General features: G+C 45.9%; 1 protein-coding gene across 1 annotated transcript in view; it reads left to right on the forward strand.

Moving 5' to 3' along the window:
* Positions 1–14,097, forward strand: part of LOC311243765 (uncharacterized protein) — a 51,835-nt gene that overhangs the window by 24,306 nt on the left and 13,432 nt on the right. The window contains exon 6 of the mRNA XM_084333107.1: positions 12,683–13,140. Coding sequence (XP_084189233.1) covers positions 12,683–13,140 — 458 coding nt within the window. The remainder of the gene's footprint in view (positions 1–12,682; positions 13,141–14,097) is intronic.

The following is a 14,097-nucleotide window of genomic DNA, read 5'->3' on the forward strand; positions in this document are numbered from 1 at the left end:
AGATTGCAGAATGGGTACAATACAGTACAGCTCAATACACACAATTGTTAAGGGGATGCAGACCAGAGAAAGACTTTCGTCTTGTTTACACCAGGGTCCCCCATTTTCAATTCATCAGGACATATATGACATACATGACATACAGATAGTCAGTACTGCTACATCTATACATTTATGACATACCAGATTTGCAAATACAGTACTGTTTGTGATACAGAAGGAGTCAAGAAAAGGGAGTATATACATTTGACGTAGAAACTGTACATTGGAGGAGGTTGGGTGGGGGGGGGTTGGGTACACTGGGATATTGACAACCATACTGGGTAATTTACATTGGAGGTGGTTGGGGGGGGGGGGGGGGGGGCACACTGTATAAGCAAGCAAAACTGTACATTGAGGGGGGGGAGACTCTGTACAAACAAACAAAATTGTACATTGGACTATTGACAAAACCATACTAGGTAAATGACTGTACATTGGAGGGGGTTGGGTTAGGATATTTACAGGGGCCAGTGTTGAATTGCAGTCTCCCGTAGGTGTCTCTTGAGAGAGGTTTTGAAAGTGGGTAGTGATCCACATTCCTTTACAGCTTTGGGTAGGGCGTTCCACATTGATGTGGCATAATTGCGAAACGTGTTTAGTCCCTTATTTGAGCCGAATCTGGGTTTAACATGATTTGTGGAGCTCCCTCTGGTGTTGTGATCGTGGTATTCACTGACCTTTGGGAAGTATTTTGCCATGTACATGGGTACCTTGGTCGTGTAGTGTATCTTGTAGACCAGGCCCATTGCAAGTTGCTGTACTCTGTCATCTACTCTAAGCCATCCTAGGTTGTCAAAGTGGGCAGGGGTGAGGTGGGTTCTAGGAGTAAGGTCAAGCAGTAGTCTGACCAGTTTGTTTTGAGATGTTTGTAATTTTGTTTTTAGCGCCTTTGAGGTGCTTTGGTACCATGAGGTGCAAGCATAGTCGTAGTACCCCTGAATGAGTGCTCCTGCCAGAGTCTTCAGGGTATTCTTGTTTACCAGAGAGGAGATCCGGTACAAGAATCGAGTTCGTTTGTTGACTTTTTTTATTACATTGGATGCCATTTTGTCACAGGAGAGATTAGCCTCTAGGATGGAACCCAGGTAGGTAATTTCATCTTTCCTTGTGACAATATTGTCACCCACTGTAACTGAGAAGCCGTCGGTCTTGCTGAGTTTGTTATTTGAACCGAAGAGAATGGACTCTGTTTTGCCCATGTGTAATGATAGTTTGTTATCAGCGAGCCATATGCAGATTCTGCCTAGTTCCGAGCTGAGGGTTTTTTCAACCTGTAACTTGTTCTTGTCAGAGACCAGCAGGGCTGAGTCGTCCGCAAACAGGAACAAGTTGCAGTCACAAGCTGACGACATGTCATTCTCCTATTGGACAGCGGTCCACAGGCGCCAGAGCCGTGCCTCCGGAGTCAGGTTCAAAGTCACCGTCAAGACATGTCTGAACATGCCCGGCCTTGCCCAGGGCTACGAGACAGAAATGAGGCTGGCACTAGTTTGTTCACCGTGCATATAAATACGGCGCAGGTGAATACAGAAGCACTTAGTCTTGCTTAGTCAGAAGTCAAAAGTTACCCAATAAGTTGAAGCCTCACCCACGATACAACGTGCGGTGAAGTATGGCCTGTTTGGCCCCAGAATAGAGCATTGAGACCGTGTGCGAATTAATAACTGAATTGTCAGAGTTTGGCGCTATACCGTCGAGTGCGACATATTTCTATTAAGTCAGTAATAGTCTATTTGTGTATAGTGTATCGTGCGGCTAAAGTTCTACAGTGACCAGCATCACCAACGCTTCCTCGTATTAGCTAGAGTTCTTATCCAGGCTGGGCTGCTTTCATGGCGCTTTCACCCGAGGAGACCTAGACGAGAACCGTGTGGACATGTACACTGGATTAATCTACCCGACGACTACATAGCCCTTTGCGGCTGGATTATATTTGCTTTGGTCCTGTGATTTATGGAGCGGAGAATCGCCGACGCTTACACGTGTTGGATTTACCCCGCGAGGAGCCAAGTCGAGTCGGCGCCTCAGAGAGCCTGAGGCCGGCTAGCTTTCTTCACTGTGGAGCTACAGTCTACGGAGAACAGCTGTATTCGTCTGTGGATCAAGAGGCTATTGCACCGTCTCCTGTACTTGGAGTCTCCTTAGTCATCGTTGACCAGACTCTCTACTACCGACAGATCCTCTACCCCTGCTGGCTTACAACCAGGGGGACCCTTCCAGTATCTCCCGCTATATATTACTAGTGTACCATAGATATAATTCCCTAAGATTCAGGTTGTATAATTACCTCCTGCGTAACCAGAGAATGGACATTCATTGTTGATTTGCCTACGCACATTCCTTTGCCTTACAAGTGCATTCAAAATATAATAGAGAAGTATTATGTACCTTTTGCTGCAATAAATACTTAAAGACAACTTTGTGTAGAACCGGTTCATTGTGGGAAGTGTTCATTATATTTAGATATCATGTACTGTATGGCCAGTAATTAAAGTACATAAAGCAGTAGTGGTTTAATGATACCATACTTATCAATACAGTCAGGGAATTGTACCCCTCAGTTACAGCAGTAGTTATACCACCAGTTAAACATTATGCTAATAGCAGTAGTTATACCATGCCACCAGTTAAACATTATGTTAGTAGCAGTAGTTATACCATACCACCAGTTAAACATTATGTTAGTATCAGTAGTTATACCATACCACCAGTTAAACATTATGTTAGTAGCAGTAGTTATACCATACCACCAGTTAAACATGATGCTAATAGCAGTAGTTATACCATCAGTTAAACATTATGCTAATAGCAGTAGTTATACCATCAGTTAAACATTATGCTAATAGCAGTAGTTATACCATCAGTTAAACATTATGCTAATAGCAGTAATTATACCACCAGTTAAACATTATGCTAATAGCAGTAGTTATACCATACCACCAGTTAAACATTATGCTAATAGCAGTAGTTATACCATACCACCAGTTAAACATTATGCTAATAGCAGTAGTTATACCATACCACCAGTTAAACATTATGCTAATAGCAGTAGTTATACCATACCACCAGTTAAACATTATGCTAATAGCAGTAGTTATACCATGCCACCAGTTAAACATTATGTTAGTAGCAGTAGTTATACCATACCACCAGTTAAACATTATGTTAGTAGCAGTAGTTATACCATACCACCAGTTAAACATTATGTTAGTAGCAGTAGTTATACCATACCACCAGTTAAACATGATGCTAATAGCAGTAGTTATACCATCAGTTAAACATTATGCTAATAGCAGTAGTTATACCATACCACCAGTTAAACATTATGCTAATAGCAGTAGTTATACCATACCACCAGTTAAACATTATGCTAATAGCAGTAGTTATACCATACCACCAGTTAAACATTATGCTAATAGCAGTAGTTATACCATCAGTTAAACATTATGCTAATAGCAGTAGTTATACCATACCATCAGTTAAACATTATGCTAATAGCAGTAGTTATACCATACCACCAGTTAAACATAATGCTAATACCAGTAGTTATACCACCAGTTAAACATTATGCTAATAGCAGTAGTTATACCATACCACCAGTTAAACATTATGCTAATAGCAGTAGTTATACCATACCACCAGTTAAACATTATGCTAATAGCAGTAGTTATACCATACCACCAGTTAAACATGATGCTAATAGCAGTAGTTATACCATACCACCAGTTAAACATGATTCTAATAGCAGTAGTTATACCACCAGTTAAACATTATGCTAATATCAATAGCCATACCACCAGTTAAACATTATGCTAATAGCAGTAGTTATACCATACCACCAGTTAAACATTATGCTAATAGCAGTAGTTATACCATACCACCAGTTAAACATGATGCTAATAGCAGTAGTTATACCATACCACCAGTTAAACATTATGCTAATAGCAGTAGTTCTGTTTCGTTAAGGCTTCACTCAGCACCAGTAGCACTGTACTTCACTTCGTGTACATACACTGAATAAAAAAATTCCACCAAATTCCACCATCCCCATATTCGTCTGACCACACCCCCTTCCGCTTACCTTCATAAGCAGGTGTGTGGTCACCTACTCACCTCCTTCTTCACTTTCACCACAAGGAAGTGCCTCGCACTTGACAAGGTTGTTAGCTGAAGAAAGTTGAGACGTGTTTACATTGTGCTTATTATTTTCTTCTCTCATATATATTCGATAGAAAAACCTAAGTCATAATGTCTACTCCGGAGGGTCGTGTTCGCAGCGCCACTCTCCACCAGCGATTCTCCATTTCCGCCTCCGTCGTACGTCCTGGAGCGGGGCTGTTGCCTCTCTCGTGGTTGACAGCCATGCCCGGTAGGCGTCCGATGGGTAGTTCGCCTCTCCAAGGAGCTGGTGCACCGGTGCCGTCGCCTATGCGATGGCCTGGTTCTGGTTCCTCTGTTTCCGAGGAATCGTCCGCTGTTGGGCGGCCGGTTCCTTTGGTTCCAGGGGATTTGAGACGCAAACTTTTTGCGTCGGCTCGCTCCCGTCGCAAGATGGTGGCTTGCAGACGCGAACGGCCAGGGTTTGGTGAGTTTCTGGAGCCCAGTGAGGATGCGTCGGTCTCTACATGCCCGATGGAAACAGAGGATTACATGATAGAGGCGGACAGGTTCTTATTTGAAGGCCCGGTGGAGACAGGTATCCCGCCCATCCAGGTAACACTGGAGGGGGGTGAGATGTCTCCTTGGGGCGCCTCGTTTGAAGACGTTGGAGAAGAACCTCTGACTCATCGGCGGGATGCCCTGCTATCAGCCACATCAGAGTGTGGCTCCTTGACCAGTAGCAGCCTGCTGTATGTGAGGGATGCGGGCTCGGTGGAGGAAAGTCTGCAGGGGGAACTGCGGGCTTTGTTTCCCGAGCTCATGGCGGTGGCGGCAGTCGCAAACGGCGTGCCGCAGCCACTGCCTGTTCCTGTCCCTGATGATCTCATAGGTCATTTATGGCAGCGTCGCCCAGTGAGAGGGGTGGACGTTGTCTACCCATTTTTCCCCTTAATGGGGGCCTATGTTCGTCAGGGCCAGGTGGTGTCCCACATCATAGGCCTCACCCCCGCCTACGTACTAGTGATGTGACGATTCATCGATTTGCATCGGTGCGCCGGCATACACGTTCACGATGCGCGTGCACCGGTGGAATACGTGCGCACCGGCTAGAACTCAGGTTGAACTCGCGATGCATCTTGTTGTAGCGTCTTTGCGTCGGTCAAAACCGATGCATTAATATAATTTCCTCTCATCCACTTCTGTCAGCAGTGCACTGTGACTGCACACAGCTGATACTATACTACTAATACAGAAGGCGAGAGCCGCGTCACAGTTAACAACAACAAACAGTGGAAGTCGAGGACATGAATAGAATTGGGCTTCCTCTGGCTAACGCCAGTTAGCCGTTCAGCTAACGCTAAACTAAACTACAGTGTCTAACTAACTAACTAACGCAACACCAGTTCCATTAGTGAGGAGGGGGGGGGGTATATTGAAGACGCTTGACAACAGGTTCAAAGATAACTTCACATTTATTGGCTATTGGTTTCTTTATATCGCTTCATGCAGCAGGCTATCCAGGCTCCGTGTGTTCTGTTGACATCCGATCCTAGCCTAGTGTGTGACGTCATCAACTACGCGACTCAGACGGGCTCTCTCTCTCTCTCTCTCTCTCTCTCTCTCTCTCTCTCTCTCTCTCTCTCTCCTCTCTCTCTCTCTCTCTCTCTCTCTCTCTCTCTGTTCAATGATTTAACGTGGCCAAACGTTACAATATAAATACTAATTGGATAGTTGATGATAAACATTTAATTTCATTATCTGAAATATTATAAAATCATTTAAGTCTGCTATAAGCCATTATCCCTTTGTGTATGATTATTATTGTCTCACAGTAGTACATTGTGTGTGTGTTTTTAGCTAAAGTGGATAGAAAAGACAGTTTATGCAAAAGTCTTCTTAGGCACCCAAGAGTTTTTATATAAATTGTCTTACAGTAGATTATTTTATTTTTAATAATAATATAAGCTGCATATAAGGAATACAACCAAATCCTCTGTCATACCATAAAATTGTATCATTATTTTGCATCGTGTTGAATCGCATCGTATCGCCCCGAATCGCATTATGTTGAATCAAATCGTATCGAATCGTATCGTATCTCAACAGGGGGTGAATCGTATCGCATTGCATCGCCCGGTGCTTCAAATGTATCGTTAATGTATCGTATCGTTGGCACCGTATCGAGATGCGCATCGCATCGGCCTCAGTGAGGAGATGCACATCCCTACTACGTACAAGTTACGCGGGTGGCTGGTTTGGTCGACGGTATGAGGGAGGGCGTGCCACGGCTTTATAGGCCGATGGCCGCGCTACTCTGTCCGGAGGTGGTGTGGGAGCCGTTACGGAAGCCGGTTCCTCAAGGGAAATCGGCTAGGCGGTTGGCATACTGGAGCGACCAGTCATTTATCGCCGGAACACAATCTCTAGCTGGCAAGATTCATGTCCGGGATATTGACGGGCGGCATGGAGCAGAGTGATGTACAACATGACCAGCTCTCCCAGGCGGCAGGAGCTGTCCTGCATCTGACTCAGCTGCAGGCCATAGCCGCTGGGAAAGTGTGCGCCCTGGCAACTCTGAACCAGCGCTGCGCCACCGTTGGCTGGAGCAGGCGCGTGTGCCGGAGAAGAAGAGGCTTCCACTTCTGACGGCACCTCTATCCGATGCTGGACTGTTCGGGAAGGCCCTACAGTTGATGACCTCAACCTGTAGAGAGATGCAGGAGGAACGCTCCGTGCTTCAACCTCATTTTCCCCCTCCCGATGTTGCCGGTGGGGTCAGACGGCTGCCACGTCGTCGAGCGTCTTCCGCCGTGGCGGCTGCTGCCACCACCGCCACTGCTGGTCCTTCGAGGAAGAAGGCCAGGAGGAGAGAGAGCGCCGCCGCTACAGCCAACCCATCTACGCCCGGAGGTGACGGTAGGGACCGTCGAGACCAGCCGCCGATTGCTTACCGTCCCTCCGGGGCTCCCCGGGGTGGCAAATCCCGAGCGGCTCGTGGTGGCAGGCGCCGCTAGACACAGTGACTTTTTTCCCCTGTGGTCCCCTCTGTTTTTCCCTTCCCGGCCTTGCCATATGATTTGTTTGAAAAATAAAAAGTTCCCTCTAAAGGGGGACTGTATTTTTTTGTTAACAAACTGTGTGTTTCTTCACCAAACATATGATGGGGTTGCAAAGTGTGAATCTTCACTAGTATGGGTTGATAGGAGGGTTACGTTCATGTTAAGAGCTTTAAGCAAGGTCTGCAGCCTACACTCGGTTGAAAAAGGTTTTTTTCTACCTCGGCCTGAGTCTCCACATAAGGTAGAGGTTACTTGTATGTTCTGTTGCTTGCACGAGTAATGTTGAGCTACAACACTGTTGTGTTGGTTGCAGTAATGCTCGTATGAACACGTACCACGGCTCAGCCGTTCTCGCTCTCTCTATCAGTGTTTTTCTATGTTCAACATGGATGCAGGTGTAGGATTCACACACACACGCGACTTGGTTTTGTTGTAAACCCTGTCCACAGTTGTCTGTGGTTAGCATGCATTGTATTAGCTTGCGCTATTCATTAGCATTGCTATTAAAGGTATCGTGTGCTAAAGTTGTTGCTGTGTGCAAGGAAAGGGCTTGTGAGGGGGTACCGGTTAAACCCCTCCTTCCCTCTTCTGATTGGTCAGGGGGTTTATTCATCTCTTGTCAGTCCAGTCAGGGCCAAGTCGTTAGGCGACTTGGCAGGGAGGGGGGGGGGAAGGGTTCCCTAACTCTGCTCCTATTACACAGGCGTTGAGTATTGGGTTTCTCCCCATCATAGCACACGTCACTACGCACGTTGCTATTGACGATGGCTTCCGTGAGTTAGACCCGTATGACGGTCTGTTGTTGTCAAAGTGTCGGGATAGAGCGTGGGTTCCACTACGCTCGATATATGTGTAACTTGAGTCGGTTGATCACATGACTCAAGATTGCCATGGTTTATTCACTCTATGACTCACGTGGGAAGTCTCCCTGAGGAGCTCCGTCTAATCCTCTGTGGTGGGGGTGACTGGATATAAAAATGTAAACAGTTTTTATCCTCAGCTGTGTCAAATGGGGTTCATACAGTCGGTGCTTCTTTTCTTTTTTAATAAAAGAGTGTGGAGTATAGGAAGCACCACACCCTTCTTGTCGTTTCTCCCAGGCGCCTTGAGGATTCAATGAAGGGTCTACATTAGCCTATTCATTGATGTGGTTGTGTCCCGACGCATGCATGGTGCTAGCTCGGGGTGTTTCTGATGGTAATCATGCGGGTAGCTAGTACGCCTTGGTTGCTTGTGGTTAAAACAGCGTTTTTATAAAGCAACTGGGATGGAGGGTTCGACGGGTTCTCGTTCATGTCTGGGGGATGTTAACGGAATAAGATCGGAACATAGGTAGAGCCAGGGGTCTCACGCCCTTGGGGTGGGCCACCGAGCACGGTTCACACCGGCCCGTCTGGGTGGCGCCCTCTTTTCATGTTTTTTGATCGACACGCATATCTGCCCCTTCTCACGGAGTAGGCAGGTCGGCGTGGTTAGGGCACGGTCACAAGGTTAGGCGTTATGGAGACCCTTGTTGGGTACTCTTTTGTACCTGGCACTATCATAAGGGCCTGGTTCTCTTTTTCTTCGCTCCTCTCTCACGCATGGCGGAGAGAGGGCTGTTGGGGTGGTCTTCTGGACCTCCTCTGGTAACCCTGTGTGCTTCCCGAGCCGCCGGGCCCGGTCCGAAGTAAAGTTTCGTTGATACCGTAGACCTGGGATAACCCTTTTTCTAGGGGTTATAGGAACAACCACCGCATATGGTACCAAGGGGGTGGTTGATTCCCTGGTGTGTTGGAGCAGAGTCAACTCCCGGGTTACCCGGTTGAGTGTGCCCCTGCACGTTCATGACGTCTGCCAATCATGTCAGCCTTCTCTGCCTCAACCCCTCTGGGTGGGTTTTTTTTAATGGAGGCTTTGTCATGGTGATCAACAACGCCAGCATACGCCCCTTCCGCCGGGGGGGGCTGTTTTCAGCTGACTCCTTTGGCGCCTGTCTCGTCCGCAGTGCTCCAGGCTCGGGTTACAGCCTGCTGCCTGGTTTCCCCGGTGCGCTGCCTGCTTCCGTTGGTTAACCTTTGAGTGCTTGCCATGCTGACTGCCTGTGTTTCAGAGTCAGTGTGCCAGGCGGTGTGCTATTGGGGGGAAAGGGCCCGCTCTTGGAGGGGCCCTATCCGAATACGCTGGCGATGTGGGGGGCGGTGTCACTAAGTGACCACCTGGTGGGGTCTTGATGCCTGGCGTCATTGACCTCTCCAGGCCCCCTTTTTCCAGGGGATCCAGTCCCTTCAGTGGGACTGAGTCTTCCTTCGCGCTCTGCTGCTACGGCCTTGCCACGGGGTTAGGGTTGCTCTTGTCCCCGTGATTTTGGGGGCAGTAACGAGGTTGTTCCTTCCGTTCGTTCCCTGGTGGCATGCGGGTTGTGCATGTGTGTAGTCGTGGGGTCAAGCCACGGTCTGTTCACCCTGTGGGTTGAGTTGCTTGAGTTCCTCTTCGCCTGGTCGGATCCGTCTCCCTCCCGTAAGCCTCCAATAGGGAGGGTATCCTCCATTAGGGAGGGTCGGGGGGGCTCGGTCCTCCCCGGTCTGATGGTTGTGGGGGGCCTCAGCGGGGTGTATTTGTCGGGCTAAGGCTCCCGCTCAGCCCCTATTGTGCTACTGGTGCTGAGCGAAGCCTTAAAGGGGAACTCCAACATTTTGGGAAATTAGCTTATTTAACATCTTCCCTGGAGTTAGACAAGAAGATACATACCTTTTTTGTCTCTGTGCGTGCATTTTAGCTTTGGGAATAGATGCTCCGTTAGCATAGCTTAGCTTCATCACTGGAAGTGAGGCAGGACAGTAGCCTTACAGTGCCTTACAGTGTATTGCAAGGTCTGACATTGACCAAACTTGATATGCATGACCTTGGTGGGCGCAAGGTCAACTCCTGAAAAGGGGGTCAAAGTCAGACTTTGCAATCAAAAGTTAGGGGGCTAATAACCCTTGCCATAATTTCAGTGCGCCCCCTAACTTTTGATTGCAAGGTCTGACATTGACCCCCTTTTCAGGAGTTGACCTAGAGCCCACCAAGGTCATGCATATCAAATTTGGTCAATGTCAGACCTTGCAATACACTGTAAGGCACTGTAAGGCTACTGTCCTGCCTCACTTCCAGTGATGAAGCTAAGCTATGCTAACGGAGCGTCTATTCCCAAAGCTAAAATGCACGCACAGAGACAAAAAAGGTATGTATCTTCTTGTCTAACTCCAGGGAAGATGTTAAATAAGCTAATTTCCCAAAATGTTGGAGTTCCCCTTTAACTAAACAGAACGTAAGGTTATGTATATAACCAAGTTCTGTGAGTTATGGTGCGCTCAGCACCAGGACGCCGCTGCTGCCCTTGATCTTGCCTTGTGGTGAAAGTTTGGGAAGGAGGCGAGTAGGTGACCACACACCTGCTTATGAAGGTAAGCGGAAGGGGGTGTGGTCAGACGAATATGGGGATGTAAAGGTACATGGTGGAATTTTTTTATTTAGTGTATGTACACGAAGTGAAGTACAGTGCTACTGGTGCTGAGCGCACCATAACTCACAGAACTTGGTTATATACATAACCTTACGTTATCAGCCCAGCCCAGCAGTTTGCTTATCAGCCCAACAGGTCTGTAGGGGATGCTGTATCTATGTGTTTACACACCATCCTGCAGCACCTGGAGGCCTCTGCCACTTATGTACGAATTTTGTTTATTGATTTTAGTTCAGCGTTTAACACGATTGTGCCTTTTAAACTATTTGAAAAACTTAAATTGCTCGGAATTGATGAGTCTCTGTGCTATTTTATTCTAGATTTTCTCTCAGACAGAGAACAAGTGGTTAAAGTAGGTAATTTGTTCTCTAGATCCAGGACCTTGAACACCGGGGCCCCCCAGGGCTGTGTTCTCTCTGCTCTGCTCTACTGTCTATACACTAATGACTGTGCCTCCCACTCTGATTCTGTCCGATTTTTTAAATATGCGGATGACACAACAGTAGTGGGACTAATTAAGAACGGGGATGAATCGGCCTATAGAGCTGAAGTCGATAGCTTTGCTGTATGGTGCAAGGAGAACGACCTGCTTTTAAACATCTCTAAGACAAAGGAAATTATAGTTGACTTCCGGCGCGGGGAGGCAGTCCACCCTCCTCTGTACATAAACGGCCAGCAGGTGGAGAGGGTAGACAGATTCAAATTCCTCTGCATCACCATATGTGATAATTTAAAATGGGAAGTTAACACCAGCCTCATAATTAGCAAAGCCCACCAGAGGCTCCACTCCCTGCGCCAGCTTAAAAAGTTTGGTGTGTCCAGGGAGGCGATGCTCAGTTTTTATAGAGCCACTGTGGAGAGTGTCCTTACCTTCTCAATGACTGTGTGGTACGGAAACACCACCGTCCTTGATAGGGGACATTTAGAACGAACTGTACGCACAGCGTAAAAAATCATCGGCTGTGAGCTCCCCTCTGTGGCCTCCATTTATGCCACACAAATCCGGCGGAAAGGGGAAAAGGTGATCAGGGACCCTTCTCACCCTGCTTACGACCTCTTTAACCTCCTTCCCTCTGGCAGAAGACTCCAAAGTCCTCCAAAGGTGCAGGACATCCCGTTTTAAAAACAGTACATATCCCGAGGCTGTCCGTCACCTGAACTCAAGTACAAATGTACAGGCACTTTGCACAACAAGGGCTAGCACCAGCCAATATGCACTTTAAGGCAATATGCACTTTAAAACTGGAACACTGAGCAATTTATTTTAGGTACTGTAGCATTTTTTCTTTTTAATTGTTTGTGTAAAACTTTTTATTGTGGGGATTGTATTCTTGTGTTTTTATATTGTATGTTTTTAACATTGTCTGTACTGTATGTGGCACCAAGACAAATCCCAATCAACAGTGTTGAAATGGCAATAAAGTTTCTATCTATCTATATCTATCTATCTATCTTATACCATACCACCAGTTAAACTTGATGCTAATAGTAGTAGCCATACCATACCACCAGTTAAACATGATGCTAATAGCAGTAGTCATACCGTAACCATACCATCAGTTAAACATTATGCTAATAGCAGTAGTCATACCATACCATCAGTTAAACATGCTAGTAGCAGTAGTTATATCATACCATCAGTTAAACATGATGCTAATAGCAGTAGTCATACCATACCATCAGTTAAACATTATGCTAGTAGCAGTAGTCATACTACCAATTAAACAAACTCTTCTCTCTGCACTCCTCCTTCTCCACTCAGAACTTGTTCTGCTAATCCTACCGGTCCGCCTGCCTAATATAATCACAAAGAATCCATCTGGATTATCATCCAACACAATGTAAACTGTCAACCTTGTAGAAAAGTAAAATAGTGTTTAACACATTCTCTTTTAAGAAATATTATTACAAAGTCTATCTGAAATTTCAATTGAGAATAGTTGGCCATAATACATTTCCTTTCTCCATTTTCTGATGTTTTTAAATGATACAGGAACTTCTGCCATGTCACTCTACACCAACCAGACCATGTCGGACCCTGCTACAGGACACACCAACACCCTAATTCCACTGGTGGTTACAAGTCAGCCTATCTCCACCCTGGCACCAGTGCCTGTGCATAGAAGTCTTGTCATCTCAAGAAAAGCCACTCCTTCAGTATCTACAAGTCAAGCTGCCACCAATGCCCAAGCTCTACTGATGTCTACAGGTCAAGTCGTACCCAATAACCAAGTACCGTTGGCCAACACAAGCCAAGCCAACCAAGCAGCCCTGCCGATGTTTCTACCTGGATCTGCCACGAGTCAAACTATCCTCAAAGCCCCAGGTTCCATGTTGGCTACAAGTCAAGTTCTCCCCAAGTCCCATGTAGTGTTGATGGATGGAGGTCATGTCATTCCCAACCTGATCTGCCTGCCTGTGGCTACCAGACAAACCAGCAGTGCTCCTCAGGTAGGCCTGGTTCATTTATTTGTAGCCTATGTTCGTCAGAAGGGCAGATCATCGTTTTGTCCCTTGACCACAATGGTTGGTGGATCCCAGAAATCACTTGCACTATTTTATATATATATATATACTGTATATATATATCAGCCCAATAGACATTATTCATCTTTATTCACAATCTTTTTTGCGCGGTGATTGATTGATTGAACATTTTATTAACAGATTGCAGAATGGGTACAATACAGTACGGCTCAATACACACAATTGTTAAGGGGATGCAGACCTGAGAAAGACTTTCGTCTTGTTTACATCAGGGTCCCCCATTTTCAATTCATAATGAATTGTAAGTAAGGTGCAATTAGCACCGTGCAATCCATTCTTTGTGGATCCCGCCCCCAGTATTTCAACTAATTAACAGTGTGGTCGAGTTTTTAGATTAACAAATGTCATAGTGCGTTAATAAATACAGAAACATCAGACAATTCAAGCAATTAACCTCTTAACCCCTAGCCACATTTTCAGAATATGTGCCTAAAAGTACATACCCAAGTAAATGGAAGATTGCTCCACTTCTACAAGGTCCATTTGCATGTTCTTGGTATCTAGGGACATTTATGGACCAGTCCCCAGTGTCATAAATATTGTGTCTGTTACTATGCTTGAGTAAATTCAATTGTAATGAATCAAATGAGAATATTATTTTTTTTTTTTTTTTTATCTTTGACTGTGAATAACACCATGCTAACATCGACCAAAAGCGAAAAGATCAATTGTGCAAAACATCTAAGCAAATTAACAAAGGGCAGATGATTTACATGGTTTTTTGTGGATACAGTACTGAATTTTGCCATCCAGACACATGCAATATGAATATACTGTAGAATACCAGGCCTATAAATGACCTTATTATGGTCATGTCATACATCTATGGATCGGGCCAAATCTAAATTAAATCTGGATTTA

The sequence above is a fragment of the Notolepis coatsorum genome (genome assembly GCF_963971535.1).
Source record: "Notolepis coatsorum genome assembly, chromosome: 17".
In the NCBI taxonomy this organism is placed as follows: domain Eukaryota; kingdom Metazoa; phylum Chordata; class Actinopteri; order Aulopiformes; family Paralepididae; genus Notolepis; species Notolepis coatsorum.